Source organism: Opisthocomus hoazin, chromosome 6 (assembly GCF_030867145.1).
Source record: "Opisthocomus hoazin isolate bOpiHoa1 chromosome 6, bOpiHoa1.hap1, whole genome shotgun sequence".
NCBI classification, from domain to species: domain Eukaryota; kingdom Metazoa; phylum Chordata; class Aves; order Opisthocomiformes; family Opisthocomidae; genus Opisthocomus; species Opisthocomus hoazin.
The window spans coordinates 66,812,247-66,830,844 of NC_134419.1; the positions used below are offsets into that span (position 1 = coordinate 66,812,247).

General features: G+C 39.6%; 1 protein-coding gene across 1 annotated transcript in view; it reads left to right on the forward strand.

Annotated features, from left to right (window-relative positions):
• The window catches only part of CFAP58 (cilia and flagella associated protein 58), a 63,754-nt gene extending 47,440 nt beyond the window's left edge, over nt 1-16,314 (forward strand). Inside the window, exons 16-18 of the mRNA XM_075424259.1 lie at nt 10,108-10,227; nt 11,741-11,874; nt 16,099-16,314. Coding sequence (XP_075280374.1) covers nt 10,108-10,227; nt 11,741-11,874; nt 16,099-16,219 — 375 coding nt within the window. The 3' untranslated portion in view covers nt 16,220-16,314. The remainder of the gene's footprint in view (nt 1-10,107; nt 10,228-11,740; nt 11,875-16,098) is intronic.
• The last annotated feature ends 2,284 nt before the right edge of the window (nt 16,315-18,598 follow it).

The following is an 18,598-nucleotide window of genomic DNA, read 5'->3' on the forward strand; positions in this document are numbered from 1 at the left end:
TCTGATTATGAGTGCAATATTTTGATGCACAACAGTCTACTGAGTTAGTGCCATCAAATTAATTTCAGTTCGGTGCCCTGAATCTGATTTGAACTGGTGTCTCCAGTGCAGTATGAAGAGACATATGGAGGTACTTAATGCGTTGAGTCATCCTTTAGGACTACTTTTTCAGGTTCTTTCCTTCTTGTGCCATCCCTTTATTTTCCTTTTGTTGTGCTTGAAATGTTCATTGCTGAACTAGGGCTTTGATTGGGGATTTTAAATTTGACTGTAAGTGGAAAGGTTTTCATCTTGGTATTGGTGTTAAATGGAAGGATTTAGAGTCTTCTAGTGATTCTATGCCTGGCATGATGATTTCTCTGTACAATTAGAATTCCTCTAGTGCCTTTTCTTCTGCCACTGATATTATTTTTCCAATTAATTTAACTATTTTTTTTTTTTTTTAAAACTGCTTGTGTATCCAGTAGGATGCTGTGAGTACCATAGAACCACACGCACTGAGCAAAATTATAGAATCATTGGGTTAATTCTTGGTACAACTTACCTGGGCTCATATGCAATCCTGTGGTGATGTAATAAGTAGTCACATCTCATAAACAGGAAAGATGTCACCTGTGTGAAGGTCTACTGAGGGTCTACAAAGCTACCTGAAAGTTTTGTGTAAGCCTTAAGAACTCAACAGGGATTTGAGGGATGTTCAGTTCTTGCCCTAGCTTTCCTCAGAAAGAAGCTGATTTCTATTTCTGTGCAGTTTGAACACGCATCGTGGTGCATTAGTTTATTTTAGCCCTTCTAATGTCAGTTCATCTAGAATTAGAAGATGTTTTATGCTATAGAAACTTACAGCATGATAAACTGCTCTTAAAAACACACTGACATTTACATTCTTTCCCTCCTCCTACATATCTTGCAATTCAAATGGAAGTGAATAAAGTCTTTCCAGGAAAATAGCCTTTTTGGTTTTGTTTTTTTGTTTAGGGCCTGTTTGTTTGAACAGGGTTTTGTAAAAACAGGCGGGAAAGGTGCTGATCACTTTAATTTCATCAGGTGAAGATAGCCCTTTAGAGTAAGAAAAATAAGTTTCCAACAAAAATAGTGCAAATATTTCTGGTACTGGGAAATGGGAAGCAAAGCTGATTACTCAGTGATCAAACAAAACATTTTTGGTCAAGAATTTTCTGAGTGGAAGAGTTTTTACTGAATCTTTGTGGAACTACATTGCCCTCATAAACAAAACAAGTTTCCCAGGGTAAATGAGGTTAGCTGCTCTAACGGTGTTTTAGTCAGAAATATTCAGAAACTGTTTACAAAGGTAAGGAAGTGGCAGGTGAAGTTAAAATCTCTTAGGGCGGCAAAAGTACATGAATGCATAATCTGTTTTTAAAGTTTTTTAGGAGAATTGATATATTTATGTGAGTTTGAGCTTGAAAGAGAACTCTTGTGGGGTCATCAGAAGCCATCCCTCCACATCATGAAGGATTGCTTTAATTACACAAATCGTTGATAGATGAATGTCAAGTATAGATTTCTTTCCTGCATTCTAATACGTGTAATCCCAGTCCATGAATTTCAGCACGCATCAGAGAGATTGTTGGCTTGAAGTGTACTGTGGAATGTGGAAGTGACTTTTCTCCCATGTTTCCTACCTGCTGCTGTAGTCTAGCCCTAGTGTTTCTGCAAAGCAAGGAGCAAATGTATTGGCTTACTCGGCATGGTGGTCCTGGGAGCTTGGGAGACGTAGTTTCATTTTGGTGTGTCTTCCAGGAGTTTTAGTGAATTTTGGCAATTCATGTAGCAACTCTGTGTCAAGATCCTTTTGTAGAATGAGAAGAGGATCACTGCCCTGGCTGGAAGCAGTAATTCAGCAGAAGTGTATTAAAGATTTAGCAGCATTCAGCTACTGAAAGGAGGAGGCCCAAGGTACATCACTGTTATCTGTAATCTGCAACAGAAAAGCAGAAACAGTGATCACTGAAGTATTTTATTCAAACGTGTTACATCTGGTTTGAACTCACAGATCCTGAACAGGGATATCTTGTGTCATTAGACTTTTAAAATATTTTGTGAAATGACCCATTCCTAAAGTTCTTACTCAGTCAAAATTGCCATTAGCTTAAACGATAGTTCACTAGAATAAAGCTTGAGTAAAAAGTTCAGGAATTGTTCCAGTAAAGAACAAATAACTGAAAACAAACTTGTTTACTCCTCATTCCTGTATTCAGCAAGTATCTGGGAAGCAAATAAATCTGCTGCACACCCCACAGTAATGTATATTAATCAACCAGTTATCTTGTTAAAACAAAGTAAATGGCTCGCTGTGCTGACTGAATACATTGCAATGCACAAACTTTGCAGTGCTGTTAGCAATCCGATACTGACTGTCAGCCATCCAGAAGCTGCTAGAGAAGTCAAAATACTGGAGGAGTGCAACAGCAGTGTAGCAATACATTCACAAGCCCATATTATATAGTGTGGCTGAGAGCCAGCTGCGAATCTTTATTATTCAGGTGTACCCTTTGGCAAGTGTTCTTCCACTGAGGCAAGGGTATTCCGCTCCTCCCTCAGCAGCAAGATATGGACAATCTACAGCATCCTTTTCAGTGGTGGATTATTATTTTGTATGGTAGCTGCAAAAACAACAACAAAACAACCCAACAAAAAAAGACATTCCACCGTGACACACTAATTTTATCCATTTCAAATAAATTATTATCATTCTTATAGGAGTGTGAATGATGCTGCTGTTGAGATAATACGTGCAGAAAGATGCAGCAGTGCTAAGGCTGTTTTGGGGCAGTTAGGGACAGGCAGTTAGAGTCACTGTGGTGGTGTTTTGTTGGTTTTTTTTGTTTGTTTTGTTTTTTTTTTTAAAGTGGAAGCTTAAAATTGGACACATGAGGACATACAAACAGGTGTAGAAAAAGCCCCATTCCTCATTCTTCACTCTGAGACAGCCAGACATGATCTGCCGAGTGCACAGGAGCCATGAACCATACGTAGGGAGATTCTCTGCCAAGTAGGATGAGTCAATCAGCCAATTGCTCCACATCCTCTGGGCTCAGAGCTCAAGACCTCTTGTGCCTGTCTCAGTAGATATAGCTGTAATCTTAAACAGGGGATGGCACACTTGGGCACAGCAGTTGTTTTTACATCAACATTAGGATTCACTCTCTTTCCTCTTCCTTTAGTCCGGTTTCTGTTTCTTTGAGTTTTAAGAAGCAGACAGGTGGAGCTGAAACTGAACTCCTTGAAGGATAGCAGAGGGTCAGCTCCAATTACAGTGAATCTGAAGGAAGTCATATATTAAAACTTTCATGATTTCAGAATTGCCGTGTGTGTTTCTTAGATGGACTGTTATATCTTAATAGGTTCCAAACTGTAACAGGAGACCACTCTTTCTTCCCTAAGGTACTCGGCATATGCAAGGAAACTCTGCTATCCTGTCAGAAAGATGTATGTAGGCTTTACTGCCTTGTTAGATGGGTATTTGTAGTTTTAAGTGGTGGCTTGACTTTGAGACAGCTGTTCAGAGGTAGCAATGCCAGAACACCAAAGAACTTGAAGCCAAGTGCTCTCGTCTTTCTAAGGATCTAAGTCAAGCAAGTGATTAAAGAGATGTAGGTGCCTAACTTACGGATAGGTATTCCTGGAAGTAGCTCTGCAGTTTGACCCTTTGAGGTCATCTGTCAGATCAGTCAGAATTGAGAGCAGAAGCTGAGACTGCTGGGAATCCTCATCCCAAGCCTCCGCTTACAGAAACAACTAAACATTAGTAGCAGATCTGTGATAATTCTCCTTTGATTCATCTGGTATTTTTAAAATCTAAATGGCTATTGAATAGGCAAAATGCATGCGGTTACATTAAAATACAGACATTTTGAATAAAATAGTCTACATTTCAAGAAAAGACTTTTTTTTTAGTAATTATTAGCCAGTAGAAGGTTTCCCCATTGTTTGCTTTTTAGACTTATTCACTTAGAATATTTAGGTTCTTTGTGGATAAGATTTGTATCAACCTCTGAATCTCCTCCAGAACACTTTAAGACAAGCCGCTACTAGAATATGAAACAAAGGTTTGTTTAGAACTCTTTTCAGCCCAACTGTCAAGCTGCAGGCACTGTGGAAATAGCTGGAATATTTACATCAATCCGTGCTGTGTCAAGGGTAATTCTCACCTTCAAGGATCAGCTCACATATATTTTGTGTGTATATATATGCATGTGTGTTCCTGTTCACATATATAGAAGAACAGGGTAGAATTAATTCACATCTTCCACAATGTAAAGTATAAATACTGTGAATTAATAAGCTTCTCCGAGTAATGTTTTTTATAAACTCTTGTGTAATATCAATAGTAAAAGAGGAATTGCAGCTGTTGTTTCAGCAAGAGGCATCCATGCCATTGTCTTCTGATAGATTGTTATCCTTGTGACTCAGAGTTCAGAAGTTGAAAGGAGAGGAGGGTATGTAACCTATTTGTTTGTCCGTTGGAAAAAAATCCTTGTTTTCCCACACACTTCCTAAGAAAGATACAGTAGTACCAGTACCTAGCAATAATAATAATAAAAATAATAGTAAGTTGCAATTGCACTTTAGCTGGAAATGTTTGTACATTGTTGTTCCTGGAAGATGGTAATAATGCAGCATTCAGCTGTAACATAGCTGTTACAAAAAACAGTCAAGGGTGAAGACCTCAGAAGATGCTCCAAGGTGTTTTCTTCTCTCTCATTAAGCTGTTTTGAAAATGCCAGTCAATTTGGTGCAGTCTGCTTTGTGCCAAAGGAAACAGGTTGGCTCTTGAGAAGCATTATTATCAATTGGAGGGATAAGTCATACCACAAGTTTAATTTAACTCTATCTAGAGTGGTGCGAATTTCACCGAAGACAGGGAAATGATCCCAGCCTTTGCTTCATGTTGGTGGCAGCGTTTCAACAAGAAAACCCCAAGCGTCTCAGGCAGTATTAGTGTTGCCACATTATGAAAGGACTTCGGTGCTCTCTTTCAAACCTGAAGTAATTTGCCCAATAAAAAAACCTCACACTGGACAGTCAAAGGAGGGTCTAGATGACGATGAAAATAGAATCTGTTCTAGGGAACTGCATGCTTGCAAACGTGTTTGCTGATGGATGTGGAATAGACAAGAAAGGGCAGGAGCTTTTGAAAAGTGTTTATTGAGAAAGTTTATACTGCACATTCTCTCAGTGCTTGAGGCAGCTTTCTTCTATTGTTATAAAATTCATGAAGGTTACTGTATGCTAATTTTTTCTACACCTCATAAGACTTTTAATCATAGATGTCCTGAGCCAACAGCTACTCTACTAGGTGTACACTTACACACAAATATGTGTGCAGCTTATACAGGTAAAATGACTGTGACTAGATGTGTATGTCTATGTATGTATTCAATTCAGATTTCCATGTCCTGTTTAACACTTCTGCAAGTGGATCACAACCCCTTAAGGATGCTCTGCCGCTGCATGGCATCGTAAACAAAATGGTTCTGGAGTTCAGCATAGCACTGACATTTTGGTTATAATGCCAATAAACAAGAAACCCCCCGTGGCACATTCACTGACTTGTTTTCCTCACCAAAGCCATGAGGAACTGTAGTCTGCGTACAAAGTTACTGTGTTGCTTTCTCCACTTTACTAATTAAAATAAGTATTTTTGGCTAGGTTAAATATTTTGGGGTTTTCCACCGTGTGCTACATTGCACGCCTTTGCTCTACGTCTTTTTCATGTTCTTGTTTCTTTAGCTCAATTGTTGGACACAGGAGCTAACATAAATGAAATTTACTCTGAGTCAAAGGGTTTGGGATTTTTTGTGTGTAGGTTTTCTTAGTAATTTGTGTGATAGAAAGCTTTTAGTGCACAATAGGATATTTGTGGGTCTGGTGGAGAATGCTGTTGGTGTGCTGCTATGCCAGGTAAATTTGTTGAATTATCTACTCGGAAAGACAAGCTGATAAAAATGAGGAAGCTGGGACTTCATGGCCTATTTCTGCTGTAAATACATCTTCATTAAATGTACGGTCATCCATCGTCTCTGACTCAGAATGATAGCCTGGGCTAACTAACAAGACCAGTCATGTCAGGAGTTTCCTAGTGTCACGGTGAGGAAGAAGATGATCTAAAATGAAGTCTCATCTTTAGAGCTAATACCAGGTGCATTGGTCTATCCTAGCATTGCTGACTGTCTCCAACTCCTTGTCAAAGCAGTGAGATGTCTTGGTGTCATTTTGGGAAGGTGTCTGATGGGGCTGATGGTCCCTCTGGCAGGGAACAACGAGCAAGTAGGGCTGTGCTGGTCAGCATAAATAGCTTCTTTTGAGGTAGGACTGTGCTGGCAAAAGTGATTCTTCTTGCTGTAGACTGAGCCAACTCGTGACCACCGAGTCCCGAAGAAGCAGCTGAAATTTCCCAAACACCTGACAGTCCCCTGCAGAACAAATTTATTTTTCCTCCTTTAGCTGTAGAGCAAGCAGGCCAGGAGAACTCCGGATTCTGGCTGAGACAGCAGCTAGTTAAATTGAGGGGAAAGAAACAACCTCCCCCCACCTCCGAATTAATAGGCGGGAGACTTAGGGATGTAGAAACATATTGTCATGGTTAATGTCGTGTCATGATCCAAAGGTAGATCTGTGGCCACCTCAGAGCTCCCCTGACAAACAAATCTAAGACAGGAAGGGCTGTTCTAAAAATAACGTGGAGTTTTATTTCCACAATTTTTACAGTGGGTATTCACAGAGGCACTGAAATTCTCTTTGGAATGCCTGAAATTTGACTGTAACCCTCAATCTGAGTCTCCCGGTGTGTCCTACATACACAAAATGAATGTCCCCTCATCTCTTCACCATCGGCTTGGCTTAGTTTATGCCATAAACCAATGAAGCTTGTTGAATTATGGGCTCAGTCCTACAGTCAAACACCTGCTTAATTCCATGGGAATTTTGCCATGGGAAGGATCACATAAAAAGCTTTGGTACTGGCCTAGGCCTGATCTGAAGACATGTACGTTACTCTTACCTGCATTACTCTTAGTCAAACGGCATGGAGTGACAGAGAGATCTGATGGATATGCCTTCACCTCCGCAAGAAGAATAGTGCCTCACAGTGTGTTTGTGACTTTAAGTTATTTTCATCCCAAGAACGCATAACTCTGGCAAGATGTATATTGTGATTGCGGCCCGGCACAAGGATGGAGGGAAGTGTAAGGGGAGGCAGTTTGGGACAAGCTAAAAAAACCCATCTTGCACATGCTATAATGGATGAACTTATTCCTGCCCAATGGGTGTAGGATTTTGGGTAGCTCCAGCATTATCTGTGCAGCCATCAACAGAAAGGAATAGAGTTTACTGACTTCTAGTTTGGAAAAAATAGTGTTAACTGACTTCCAGTAGGCAGCAAAGAGATCAGCTTACCCTCTTGTTTTTAAATTACGGCTGCACCACTGATGATCGTTGCTGACTTATGATTTTCTTGTCATCATCAGGATACCTTCTCTCCATCAGGCCCCATTGGGTTCTCAGACATTTTAAGGAATACACATGCATTTTACACGTTTCCAAAACAAGAAAGCAACATAGATACATCTTCTGGGGATATTAATTTACACACTACAACAGAAAGTTACTTTGAATACAACTTGCACATCAGACAACCCTACAGGTCTTTCTACGTGTTCTATGCGGTATCTGGTAGCTGGCTATTTAGAAGATATCTGCATGTAATACATATTGCACAGCTTGTCTGTCCTTTGACTATATCTGGAGTATTGTAGGAGCCAAAATTTTTCTTTATTATTTTGTACTGATTTCTTTTTCCCTGGGCATTTCTGATTTCTTATGTGCAGAGATAAAAGTATCTGCTGTAAGCAATGAATTTTTGGTGGTAGTATCACATGTACCTTGTGACAGACTTAGGTTTACTCTGGTAGTTGCTGTTTTAAAATTAATTTAAATTAATTGCTTTTTTTTTTTTCTTTTTTTTTTGCATCTTGGGGTAAAATGTCAGAAATTATAGAAATGCCAACCTGTGAATATAAACTTCTGCTGATGAGGAAAGAAGTGTCCAGGACTTTCTTTTTAACATTTTGCTGACATACGGTGATTCTAACCCAGTGACAAATTAATTGACTAGGCGTAAAAGAGATGGACAGCGCTTAGCAAGGAAGGATAGGATATGCATTATAAGACAGCTGGTTCTGCCTCTGTTGGATTATGGAGACAATATACATCGGACAGCTAACGAGTCTCTGTTGTATAAGATAGATTCTCCTTATAACAGAATTGCAGCTTTGTCTCTAAATGGGGTTATTATACACACCATTGCACAATGTTTGAAGAGCTTGGTTGGCCCTTGTAGAGGGTTAGGAGAGAAATAAATTGGAAAACAATTGCACGAAAGACCTTCAATCCATCAACTGCTCCATATCCAAATTACCGTTACAGTCGTCCAAAATAGAAATCTGTGATACATTCAGGGGTGGAATGTTAATATGGACCAGCCAGGTTTTGACAAGGCAGATTTTTCTTTTGCTGTTGTTTTTACCCTGCAGTAAAATCTTGCTTCCTCAGGAAGAAAATGTGGTGGTTGAAACCACTTGTAGTGACATAACAACTCTCTATTGAGAATGAATTTTCAATTTGATTTTTGCCACTATGTGAACTTCAGTCTGAGTCTCAGGAGGTTTTGATTTTTCCAGAGATAAACTGTGAACAACTTCATTTATAAGGAACTCTTCCTCAGTAGTATTCAGTTTAAGAGCAAGCCTTGCAAAAGGAATTTATGATTTTAAGTGCTTCCTTTTTTGAGTCCCAATTTATGACCGTTATAGTGCATGGTTTTCAGAAAATTCTGAGGTCTAAAAACTTTGGACTCCATATGCTCTTGAAGACTGGGCACCTAGAATTTTACATCTTTGAAATAACCAGCTGCTTCTGAGAATCCTGACTCAACCATTGAGCAATCCCAAAAGCAGCAGTTCTAGGTGATATGATGGCCGTGTTCCCCACACTGATGGAAGAATTCTGTGGTAAGAGTTGTAAACAGAGCTTATGAAAAAGATAGCAAAAAGGGTTTTTGTCAAAGCCAGTATAAAGAATCCTACCTTCTACTTGGCATTTTTGTCTTCTTCAGTTAAATCTTTTGTCTGCTAGTCCTATTTCCAGTCAAATGACCCTCCTTTTTAATTCCAGCTCTCCAGGTACCAGACAAGGATGGGATCTTGCTAAATAGTATTAAATAATACAGTCATAGTCTGACAGGGTAAACACTAAAAATATTGCAGTGTGCAAAGCTATGAAGGTGGTGTTTTCAGTGCTTTTGTTCCTGAGACGTAAAATAAGTACATCCTCACAAAAGAGTGGAAAGCAACCTTTCAGTACAGAAAGCCATAAGTGGGTCCACAGTGTGGTTTCTGTTTGGGCATGGCCATGTCCGATTCCCACAAGTATAGTGTTCCAAGATGAAGGAAGAGGAGACTCATGGCAAAGAGAAATCACTTGGTGGTAATTCTGCTAGTTGTAGTTGTTGCTGTTCGTACTTTCTTTCCCACTGCCCCTGCAATTAAACCGAAAGGTTACACATATATATATGTGTGTGTGTGTGTGTGTGTGTACACGCACTTTGCAGGTTTTTCTTTGGTAGAAGTTGTTACTCGTTTGTACAGTCGTTCCATGACTTTTTGATAGCCTGCTCGCATCCTGTTGGGTGAAGCTACGATCCTTAATGTAAGCCAACGTGGCTTGTAAGAAGAAAGATTGCAATAAGCACAGTTACTAGTAATTAATTTCCCACCCCTTGATACTTTTCCAGTGACTTTTTTATGTTCTCTGTGGTAGAGCATGCTCACTGATGGCAGTGTTTAAGAGTATTTCACTCGTGGTTCGTGTAGCTGGATGTTTGTCTTAATGAGCTCTCCCACTGCTATCACAACAACTTTAAATACCTTATGGCTAGTAAGGAAAGACTTGACACACAGGTAGATTTGTTTCTGCAAATTTCTTCCTGACTGAGTTGCGTTTTTCAGTGAAGTTGGTTTCATCACAGGTTGTGCTGCTGCTATGTTAATTTTACAAGAGCTCTTCCTCTTGTCTATTTGTTAGGAAAAGGAGAATCTGTATGTGAAATTGAAGCGTGTCTTGGCCCGGCAGCCTGGGCCTGAAGCCGCAGAACAGTTGCAGCTCTACCGGCACACTCTCCGAGAGAAGACTAAACAGCTGAAAGTAAGAGGTGCTCTGTATTTCTGGCTGAGGGGCTTCCAGGATTGCAAATAGACTTCACCAGTGATCCTGAGGAGTGAGGCTTCAGGAAGATTTTCAATGATCAGTCTCATTCCTTAGTATATTAGATCAGGAAAATAAGATTAATACTGCATCTCCCCAGGGGAGAACCAATGGCAGTAGAAGAGGGTTTTTCTCACATCATGCTGGTTTGTTTTATTAAAATAGAGGAAAAGTCTTATTAGAATATGAGTGTGCAGCACAGCGCTGTAAACGCTTTTGTGCGTGGGCATTCTGGGACACCATCAGTTTTCCATTAAGGTTATTCTCCTTCCCTTTTCTCGAACTGTTAAGGTCTTTAATAAGCAAATCAAAGCCATTTCATTTTCTTTTTAACAAACTAGTGGGAATATATTGAGAATCCAGTCTTAAATTCTTGTTATTTCTCTTGCAATGCGTAAATGTGTATTAGACTTGCAACATTTATAGGCATGACAGGAGTAACCTGTCCTAACCCCTTGTCACCAGAAGAGAGGATCTCCTGATTCTGAAGGAATCTTGCGGGAAACTTTGAAAGCATGACATTAAAAAGTGGTTCTTTGATAGAATAAGCTGATCTTCCCTTGTTCTTGCCTGCATGAAAGATCAGTCTCCCCAGGAGTTCATATACTTCTACAGCTCCTCTCTCTGTTGAAGTCATCATCTCCTGTTCACTGCATCATAATCACGTCTATACTAACCATGAGGAAAAAAATGCGGGAGCAGATGGGGCCTTAGGAAACAAAGAGGCTGTTATGCAAATCTTAGCTTTCCATGGAGAAGAAAAACAATGTAGAAAATGTAAAATAGAAGCCAAAGTTTAGCTAAACTGAATGTGATTTGAAGTTTTCCATACGGTTCCCATTTGCCCTTAATGCAGTCAATTGCTACTGTGTATTTCAGGCACAGTAGCATACTAGCTTGCTTGTCATTTTGTGGTGCCCCGTCAAGCTATTTTCCTTCTTTAAGAAGGAAAACACACTATGCATGCTCCTACTTTAAAAGTTTGCTGATTCACATGAAAGCAGCATTGTATTAATATTTACACTGCCTGGTACTACTTTGCCTGTGTGGATATAATTACTTCATGTAACAGAGTGGATCCCTGTGAATAAAACACATTGTTATTAAATAAATCCCTCCTTTATTATTTTTAAGACCTTCATTTTGGGTTTTCACCCAGATTTGTGTCCCAGAACATTAAGAGCTAATGTTTATATTAATACAGTTCCCATAATGCTTGGGTATATTTTACATGGTTTATTGTGGTTAAAAGGCATAGCCTTGATTTTGTGAGTTGTCCTTAGATGAGCAGAGGTGATGAAATGAAATATCAAGGTAGAAAATGAGATGTAGTGGAAAACAGTGATGTCTCATATCATCAAATTTGAGAGGAAAAAGTGCTTGTAAAGGTACTAACTTATGTGTAAGTGAAACTAACATCTCTTGTTTCTGCTTTTTGCCTTTTGTTTGTTAGGTTTTGTCCTCCGAATTGAATATGTATAAATCACAGAGCCAAGAATACAAATGTGAAATTGAAAGACTTGCCAATGAGCTTCTGAATGTGAAAAAGAAATATCTGGCTCAGAAACGCAAGGAACAACAGGCCAAGTATGGGAAAATAACAGTTTTGTCTACACAACTTTCTGCATAAACCAAATTTTTTTTATACCCTGCTTTAGCCTTTTGATCAGAACGTGGCAAAATTTGACTGAGGTGATATAATATTGTTGCCTAATTTTACTGAATGTTATCCTGCATATTACTTCAGTCTGGTTTAGATTTACCATGATCTATGGCCAGGACAAGAACATCCAGCAGAGAAGTTGCTGATATGTTCTGCAGTACAGGTAAATTATTCATACCAACGAGATGGTGCATAGAAGACACAGATTAGTGTCTGGTCTCTCACATTGAATGAGAGATCCTCAAGCATTATGAGGACCTCAAAGCATTTTACAAGTTATAATGAAACAGCATGTTATATGGGGGACAATCTTTCTTCAGGTAGCAACTGCATAAGCCTGGTGTAAGGACAATGTTGTTGCTGTTTGCAAAATGTGGTAGTTGTGACTGATGACTATCCCATTCTGGTGGCAGATAACATTACTGATGGTTGCAGAGAAGAGCATTCCCCATCTGCTTCTTGTTCCCTTCCTACATCCAGGTGGAGGAAAATGAGCCGTGCTCAGAGTCTGGCTCTGTCAGACCCTTTATCTACCTCTTTGTCTACCCTTTTGATGGTAGAATCTAAGAACTTTCCTGTAGGTAGTTGTTATCTCTCCTTAACCAACAGCAGTTTTATGACACCTCCCTGTTACTCTCAGTCCACAGCTTAGCATTCAGCTGTTCCTCTTGATTAAAAGAAAATTACTAGGATCTTAGTTGCCCCATTTCTGGACCATTAAAGTGACCTAATTTGCAGAAGCTGAAAGATGAGACTATTCTGATAATGAATCTCCAAGCTGGGACACTAAAACTGTTAGTCACTTCTGAAAATGGAGTTATTGGACTTTCCTTTTAAAGAGAAGTTTCTTAGATTTCTGCAGATGACATGATCTATGACCAAGTTTTTCTTTGTAGGCCTTTTGTCTTTCCACCCCTTGCCATCCTCAGCCTGTCCCCTCCTCACACACCAAAGCCAACAGTTCTCTGCGCTGCTGAATATAATTCAAAGCCACCTGTATCTACTTCCTTAATTATATTTCAGCCAGCAAACAGTTTGGATGACTACATTAGAAAAATAGTCAGTGATAAACAGGGACTTTTGTCCATCTGCAAATTGCATAGTGTTACCCTAATGTTTAGAGTTAGCAACAATTGTGCAGTGCTAATGGCCTTCCTGGAGCTTTAGGATCAATATGTGAGGCTGCCATAAAGCCTGATAATCCATTTCCAGCAGCTAAGTATCCTCTTCACGGTAGTGTTAATGTTTCCATTTTGGACCCTGGAATCATGTTTCTTTCTGTTCATCAGGCGAGAAGAAATTCACCCATATTTTGTTGTTATATCATAGCTAGAATTAATTCCTAACTATTGAAAAAATCTGACTTGTTAGGAGCATAACTGCTTTAAAGTAAAACAAAAGTATTGTGCGAGGTGATGGTGACTGAACTTGGGTCTGTTAATCATACACAATGAATGGAATTTCGCGGTGCAGGTCAATTAGTGCCAGACTCATTACAATGTGTATAGGTTCATTAGTGCAGCTTGTTGGGTTGCTGTTCATAAGGGCAGCATGACTGTAGTCCGATGAGCATAGTGTCTCTGTGACATGTTTTGGAAGTACATTCAGATGGTGTTAGTGGTGCTTCTGCAGGACAATAGCATCTCATTGCTCATACCTCAGGCTCAGCAGCTACCAGCACTGTGCTGTCAGCCCTGGCTTGCACTTCTCTTGTCTTTTTGGCAGCGGCCAGGTGCTGGGCTTTGCTCTCCTCTGTCCCTCATTGCTTGATTCCCCAGTCAAACCTGCTGGAGCACATCCTGCTTTGAAGGATAGGCACACCCCAAAGCATAAATGGCCATATGAGTCCTGCATAACTGCAGTTTCTGTAATCTCTAGACTGAACTTTGCACTGCCCAGCAGCACTGCAAAGAAAACAACCTTGTTGTGCAGCCTTCCTTCTCCAAACTGCCAAATGTGCATGGCATGTCCTTTGCTTTCTGCCACAGAGAGAACCTGTTGTGCAGCCAGATCCTTCCCCAGGGAGTCCTTCACCTGTGACATACAGCCATTCCGCAGTCAGACTGGGCTGGACAGGCACTGCCTGGTGGGTAGGTGCTAGCCAAAGAACCAGGGCCGTTGGATTCGTACAGTCTCAGGTTGCTCTAAATCCCAGCTGACACAGACCCACTGACTTGATCTCTGTCATGCTGGCTAATGTTAACATCATGTCTGAAATAAGTGTGGCTGGTTTTGCTAATAAAAAGAGGATCCTGTCAGGACAATAGTATTAATAGCATTATTGACTACCCTGGTATGAAAGAGAATTAATACTTTCAGATAACCTCACACAAAGGTATCATCTAAAGCTTTTATTGATTTGCATAAGACAGTTCTGGTTTGTGATTTAAAGTCTTGATACTGAACTAATGCAGCTTTCCATGGGATGCTGAAGGAATATAATGAGTAACAACAGGAATTTAGCTTTGTTTAAGCCTAATCCAATGTTTAAGATTTTCACTGTGAATTTAAAATCCTGTTTTTAAGCTCTCAGATTCCGAATCGTGTTTTTCCCAGATGTCTTAGGTTTTCTTTTTCTCACTGTTCCCATTCTCTCCTTCTGCTTCTTGCATCTTTTCTGCTTCACTACTTTTCCTAGTTGCTTCTAGCACCAGGGTTCCAGTTTGATCTTGATAAGGGTCGGTGAGAAAATATGAAGCTTAAATCCACACCAGAGACCTGATCCTGCAGTCCTGTATATGTAAATAACTGCACTGAGGGATGTCAGTAGTAACTGGGAGCTTTTGCACGTGGTTGCTTGCACATTAATTCTACATAATATATTACAGTATTCAGCTGCATAGAATTTTCCATACTGATGAGCACATCTGTTGGTTGTCTCCATGGGAGCATGAAGAAGGAATGAGCATGGAGTCTGGATAATTTTCTTTCCCCAAAGTTAGAAGCCCAATAATGAGTTAGGATGAGCCATCTAAATGTAGCATGTTAGTTTTTAGTGCTGTCAGCTGGCACGTCTATTAGTGTTACATTGATATAATTAAAAATATTTAGAAATAGTTTTCATGGTTAAGTTCATCTGTGCCATCTTTTGCCTATTCTCCCACCTGCATGTGAGTCAAATTTGGAAAAGGAAGCATAAGTAGTCATCCTGCGGGGTTTCTCTGAACTTCCTCCTCCCAGCACAGATATTTAGGGACAAGGAGAAAAGTATTGATTCCAGGAAATCTTTTCTTTTCCCTTACTGGGGACTAAGAAAGAGTGCTAATGTGACAAGGCTAGTTTTTGCAAAAGCCTGGTTGCATTCATGTTTGTGTCTCAGTTTCAATGACTGTAAAATAAAAGTAAGGGCACTGACCTTCTTTGTAAAGCCTGAAGACCTCTGCTGTTATGATAAACTAGTATTTCATGAAGCTCCACTTGGTTAAAGTATGTCAGGACCTTTCTCCAAAACCTTCAGGTATATCACAGCGAGTTTGGAATACTACCCTTCCTATTTTGTTCTGCTGTGCTAATCTCCCCAACCTCACGAGAGTGGAACCAGCTAACCCTTGTTCCCTCCTCTTAAGGCCATCAAATTCAAGCCCTCCTGGATCCTCAGGTGGAGAAACTTCCTCGGGCTAACAGCGCAGCCACAGCACACTGTTAGTTTTCTGCAAATGTCACAGGCAGTGTAATTATCACTAGAACTTTGTTAAAATGTGAAGACAGATAACACTATTTATTCATTAAAATTCAACAAAGAAAAAAGATCTCCCCATTGCGCCTTTGATGAATGCAGCTGTTTGTTTGAAAATAGGCATATACTTGCTAGAATGGGATGGTGATTAGAAATCTGAAGCTACTGAGCTCATGTACAAACTTGCTCTAATGAGGTGCTCTGACCATTTTGGGGAGTAGCACAAAGAGAGGTCATTTATTTCTAATTTTTAAGAATTCCAAAAGCCATCAGTAGGCTTGTAATTAGATCCAAACAGACACCTAGTCTTGGCAGTTTAGCCTAAAAGGCTTTAATCAACAATTTTTTAATGATCTCTTGATATGCAGTTGCATCAAAGAAAATTTGGAGGACACAGATTTCCTTAGTTTGTAAACATCACTGAGCTGCAGAATGAAATATGTATTTTCCTCTTCTTTGTTTCTATTTAAAGGGAGAAGGCGCGATCCTTGGCTGACACAGAGCCTGCATTTCCACGCCACAGGTCCAATGTTCCTCGCTTCACCGGAGGGGGCTTTGCTCTCAGCAGACACCTTCCCAGAGTTGCAGCTTAGGAATGGACTCGTCATATTCCCGTTCCCAGTTTATTAATAAACTATATTTGTGCTGGGTTGTTTGAGAAACTGTAATTTGAAAAGAAGTTCAGAATCAATTTTCCCTCCGAAATCACTGTTGCCTTCAGGAAAAGGCATTTTATAGTAGAATTAATGCAGTTTTGGTTTACAAACTGTGGAGCAAATCTGCCCATGGGATGCAGAAGCCTGCACTGGTGTAACTGAAGACTGGTGATGGTGCAGATATTTCTTCTTCAGCACTGTGTCTCTACTCAACACTGTAACACCACAAAATGCCTTAATATTTCGGTTTTTCCCCTTTATCTACCTCTGTAGTAAGTACTCTGTTTATCTTCTGACTCAAAGCAACTGAAATAAATGAGAAAACAGAAAAGAAGAAAAATTAATAGGCTACTGCTTCAAGCCCTACTGAGCAAATGCAAAATTAACAAGTCTTTACTTAGATGTACATGTGTAGCCGTTCTTTGTGCAGGTAGTATATAACAGGGTTTATGCAGTGTCTGCTACAGTTGTTAGTAAGATCAAGGAAGTTTGTGGCCACAATGTACACTATTAAGAATGCAATTCTGTTTACTCTGGTAGACACAAGTGACATAATTATGTCTGTTCAGCTGGGGAGACTGTACACACTGACTGGGACATGCTGTTCTCCCACAAAAATCCTTCCAAGCGATTCAAACTTGGACTCAAAACATGGCAAACTTTGCTCTTTAATTTCTAGACACTTGGGCATTTTTGTAACTTTCAGAAATTGTTTTTGTAATACAGCAGGAGCCCTCCAACCTTTTCAGCCAAAAGAGATTTAATTACCATTCATTAACAAGTGAAATAACAAAGTCACGGCATGAGGTGCTGAAGTATAGAAAACTTTCAAGCTGTAAAATAAAATGTTTTGAAACTGATTTGTACATGGAAGCTTTTTCCCAGCCCGGGGGATAAAAATACTTGTCCAAAGAGATACGCTGATAAATATTTCACATGCACCAAAAAACCCTTTGCAAAGATTTTGTTCTTTCCTTTGGTGGAATACATAATTAAATATTAAAGCTACTGTGGGAAACTTTTAATGGAAGTGTTTAATTCAAAGGAATCAAGTTAAATACGACAGGGATCTACTTGGCTTTTACACTGGGGACCAGAACACTTAGTCATCAGATCCATTGTATTTTTCTTTTGTTCCCAAAATAGCTATTATTTCTTTTTCTCTGTCAAGTGCATTATGCTAAAGTTATCATTTCAGGGCAGTCATGCTGTCTGATTCCTGTCTTTTGTGTACCTGACATGTCCTTATATCTAGAATAATCAAGGATAACTGACATGGGCACTTGAGTTTGATGGGTTCCCAAGCAGTTTTACTGAAGCTTGTAAAAACTGGTGTTTGTTAAGGTCCTGAGTATACAGCCTGGAGCTGGACTCTGCTATGCTTACTGATAATGGGAAGTAATTTGTACTGAAATAAATCATCAAAGTCACATGTATTAATTCACGTGAATGAGAAAGACACAGTTAGACTCCCAGAATACCATCACACTGTAGACAAGCAACTTATTTGTTACAATCTGAACTGTACAGCATACCCCCTAACTTCTCCAGAGGTAATCCAAGTCTTTTGCTCTCTTTGTTATCGGGTTCAGCAGACAAGGTGTTACAGTGGTCAGAGCAAAGGAAGGGGAGCCAAACAGATGGAATCTGTTCCCTAATTGCATGTATTTTTATGATTACATGGTAAACCATATTCTTTTCCATCTTTAGCTGTACTTAATACTAGCTTGCATTGCACACATCAGACTATTTTTAGGCTAAGCAGCTCCATCCCTAAATGATTCTTGACCTGAGTTTTCCAGTCTCTAAAATGGGTGGGACAGTATTTGTGTAATGACTTGCAAAGCTGAAATCACTTATGTCTAAAAAAAGTGATTAGTCTTCTAGATTAATAAAAAGAGAAATGCAAAAAATTGTGATTTTCTCATACAGCATGTTCTTCCAGTCTGAAGGGCTGGGAAGTGACTGCAGTAAATTCCACTTACAAAATACAGGAGCTTTTACAGTGTTCAGTTGTACCACAATTTCAAACATCCAGATGTGAAGGTGTTGGCTACTATCTCCAGTTTTATTGCGTTATTTGCTTAATACCAGGGAAACTAAATTCACAGGTTAATTTGGAAAAGAAGAAAAAAAGAAGGCAAGAAAATATAGTCATCAAACTATTGCCAGTAACTTTCAGCATAATCAGGAACAGAATAACTGCGGCCAGCTTAATTTACAGTGCAAGAGAGTCAAAACCATTTCTGAGTTCATTTAATAGAATGGATTAAAGCACACCAAATCCCTTCCCCCCGGTCTATAAAAGTCATGGAG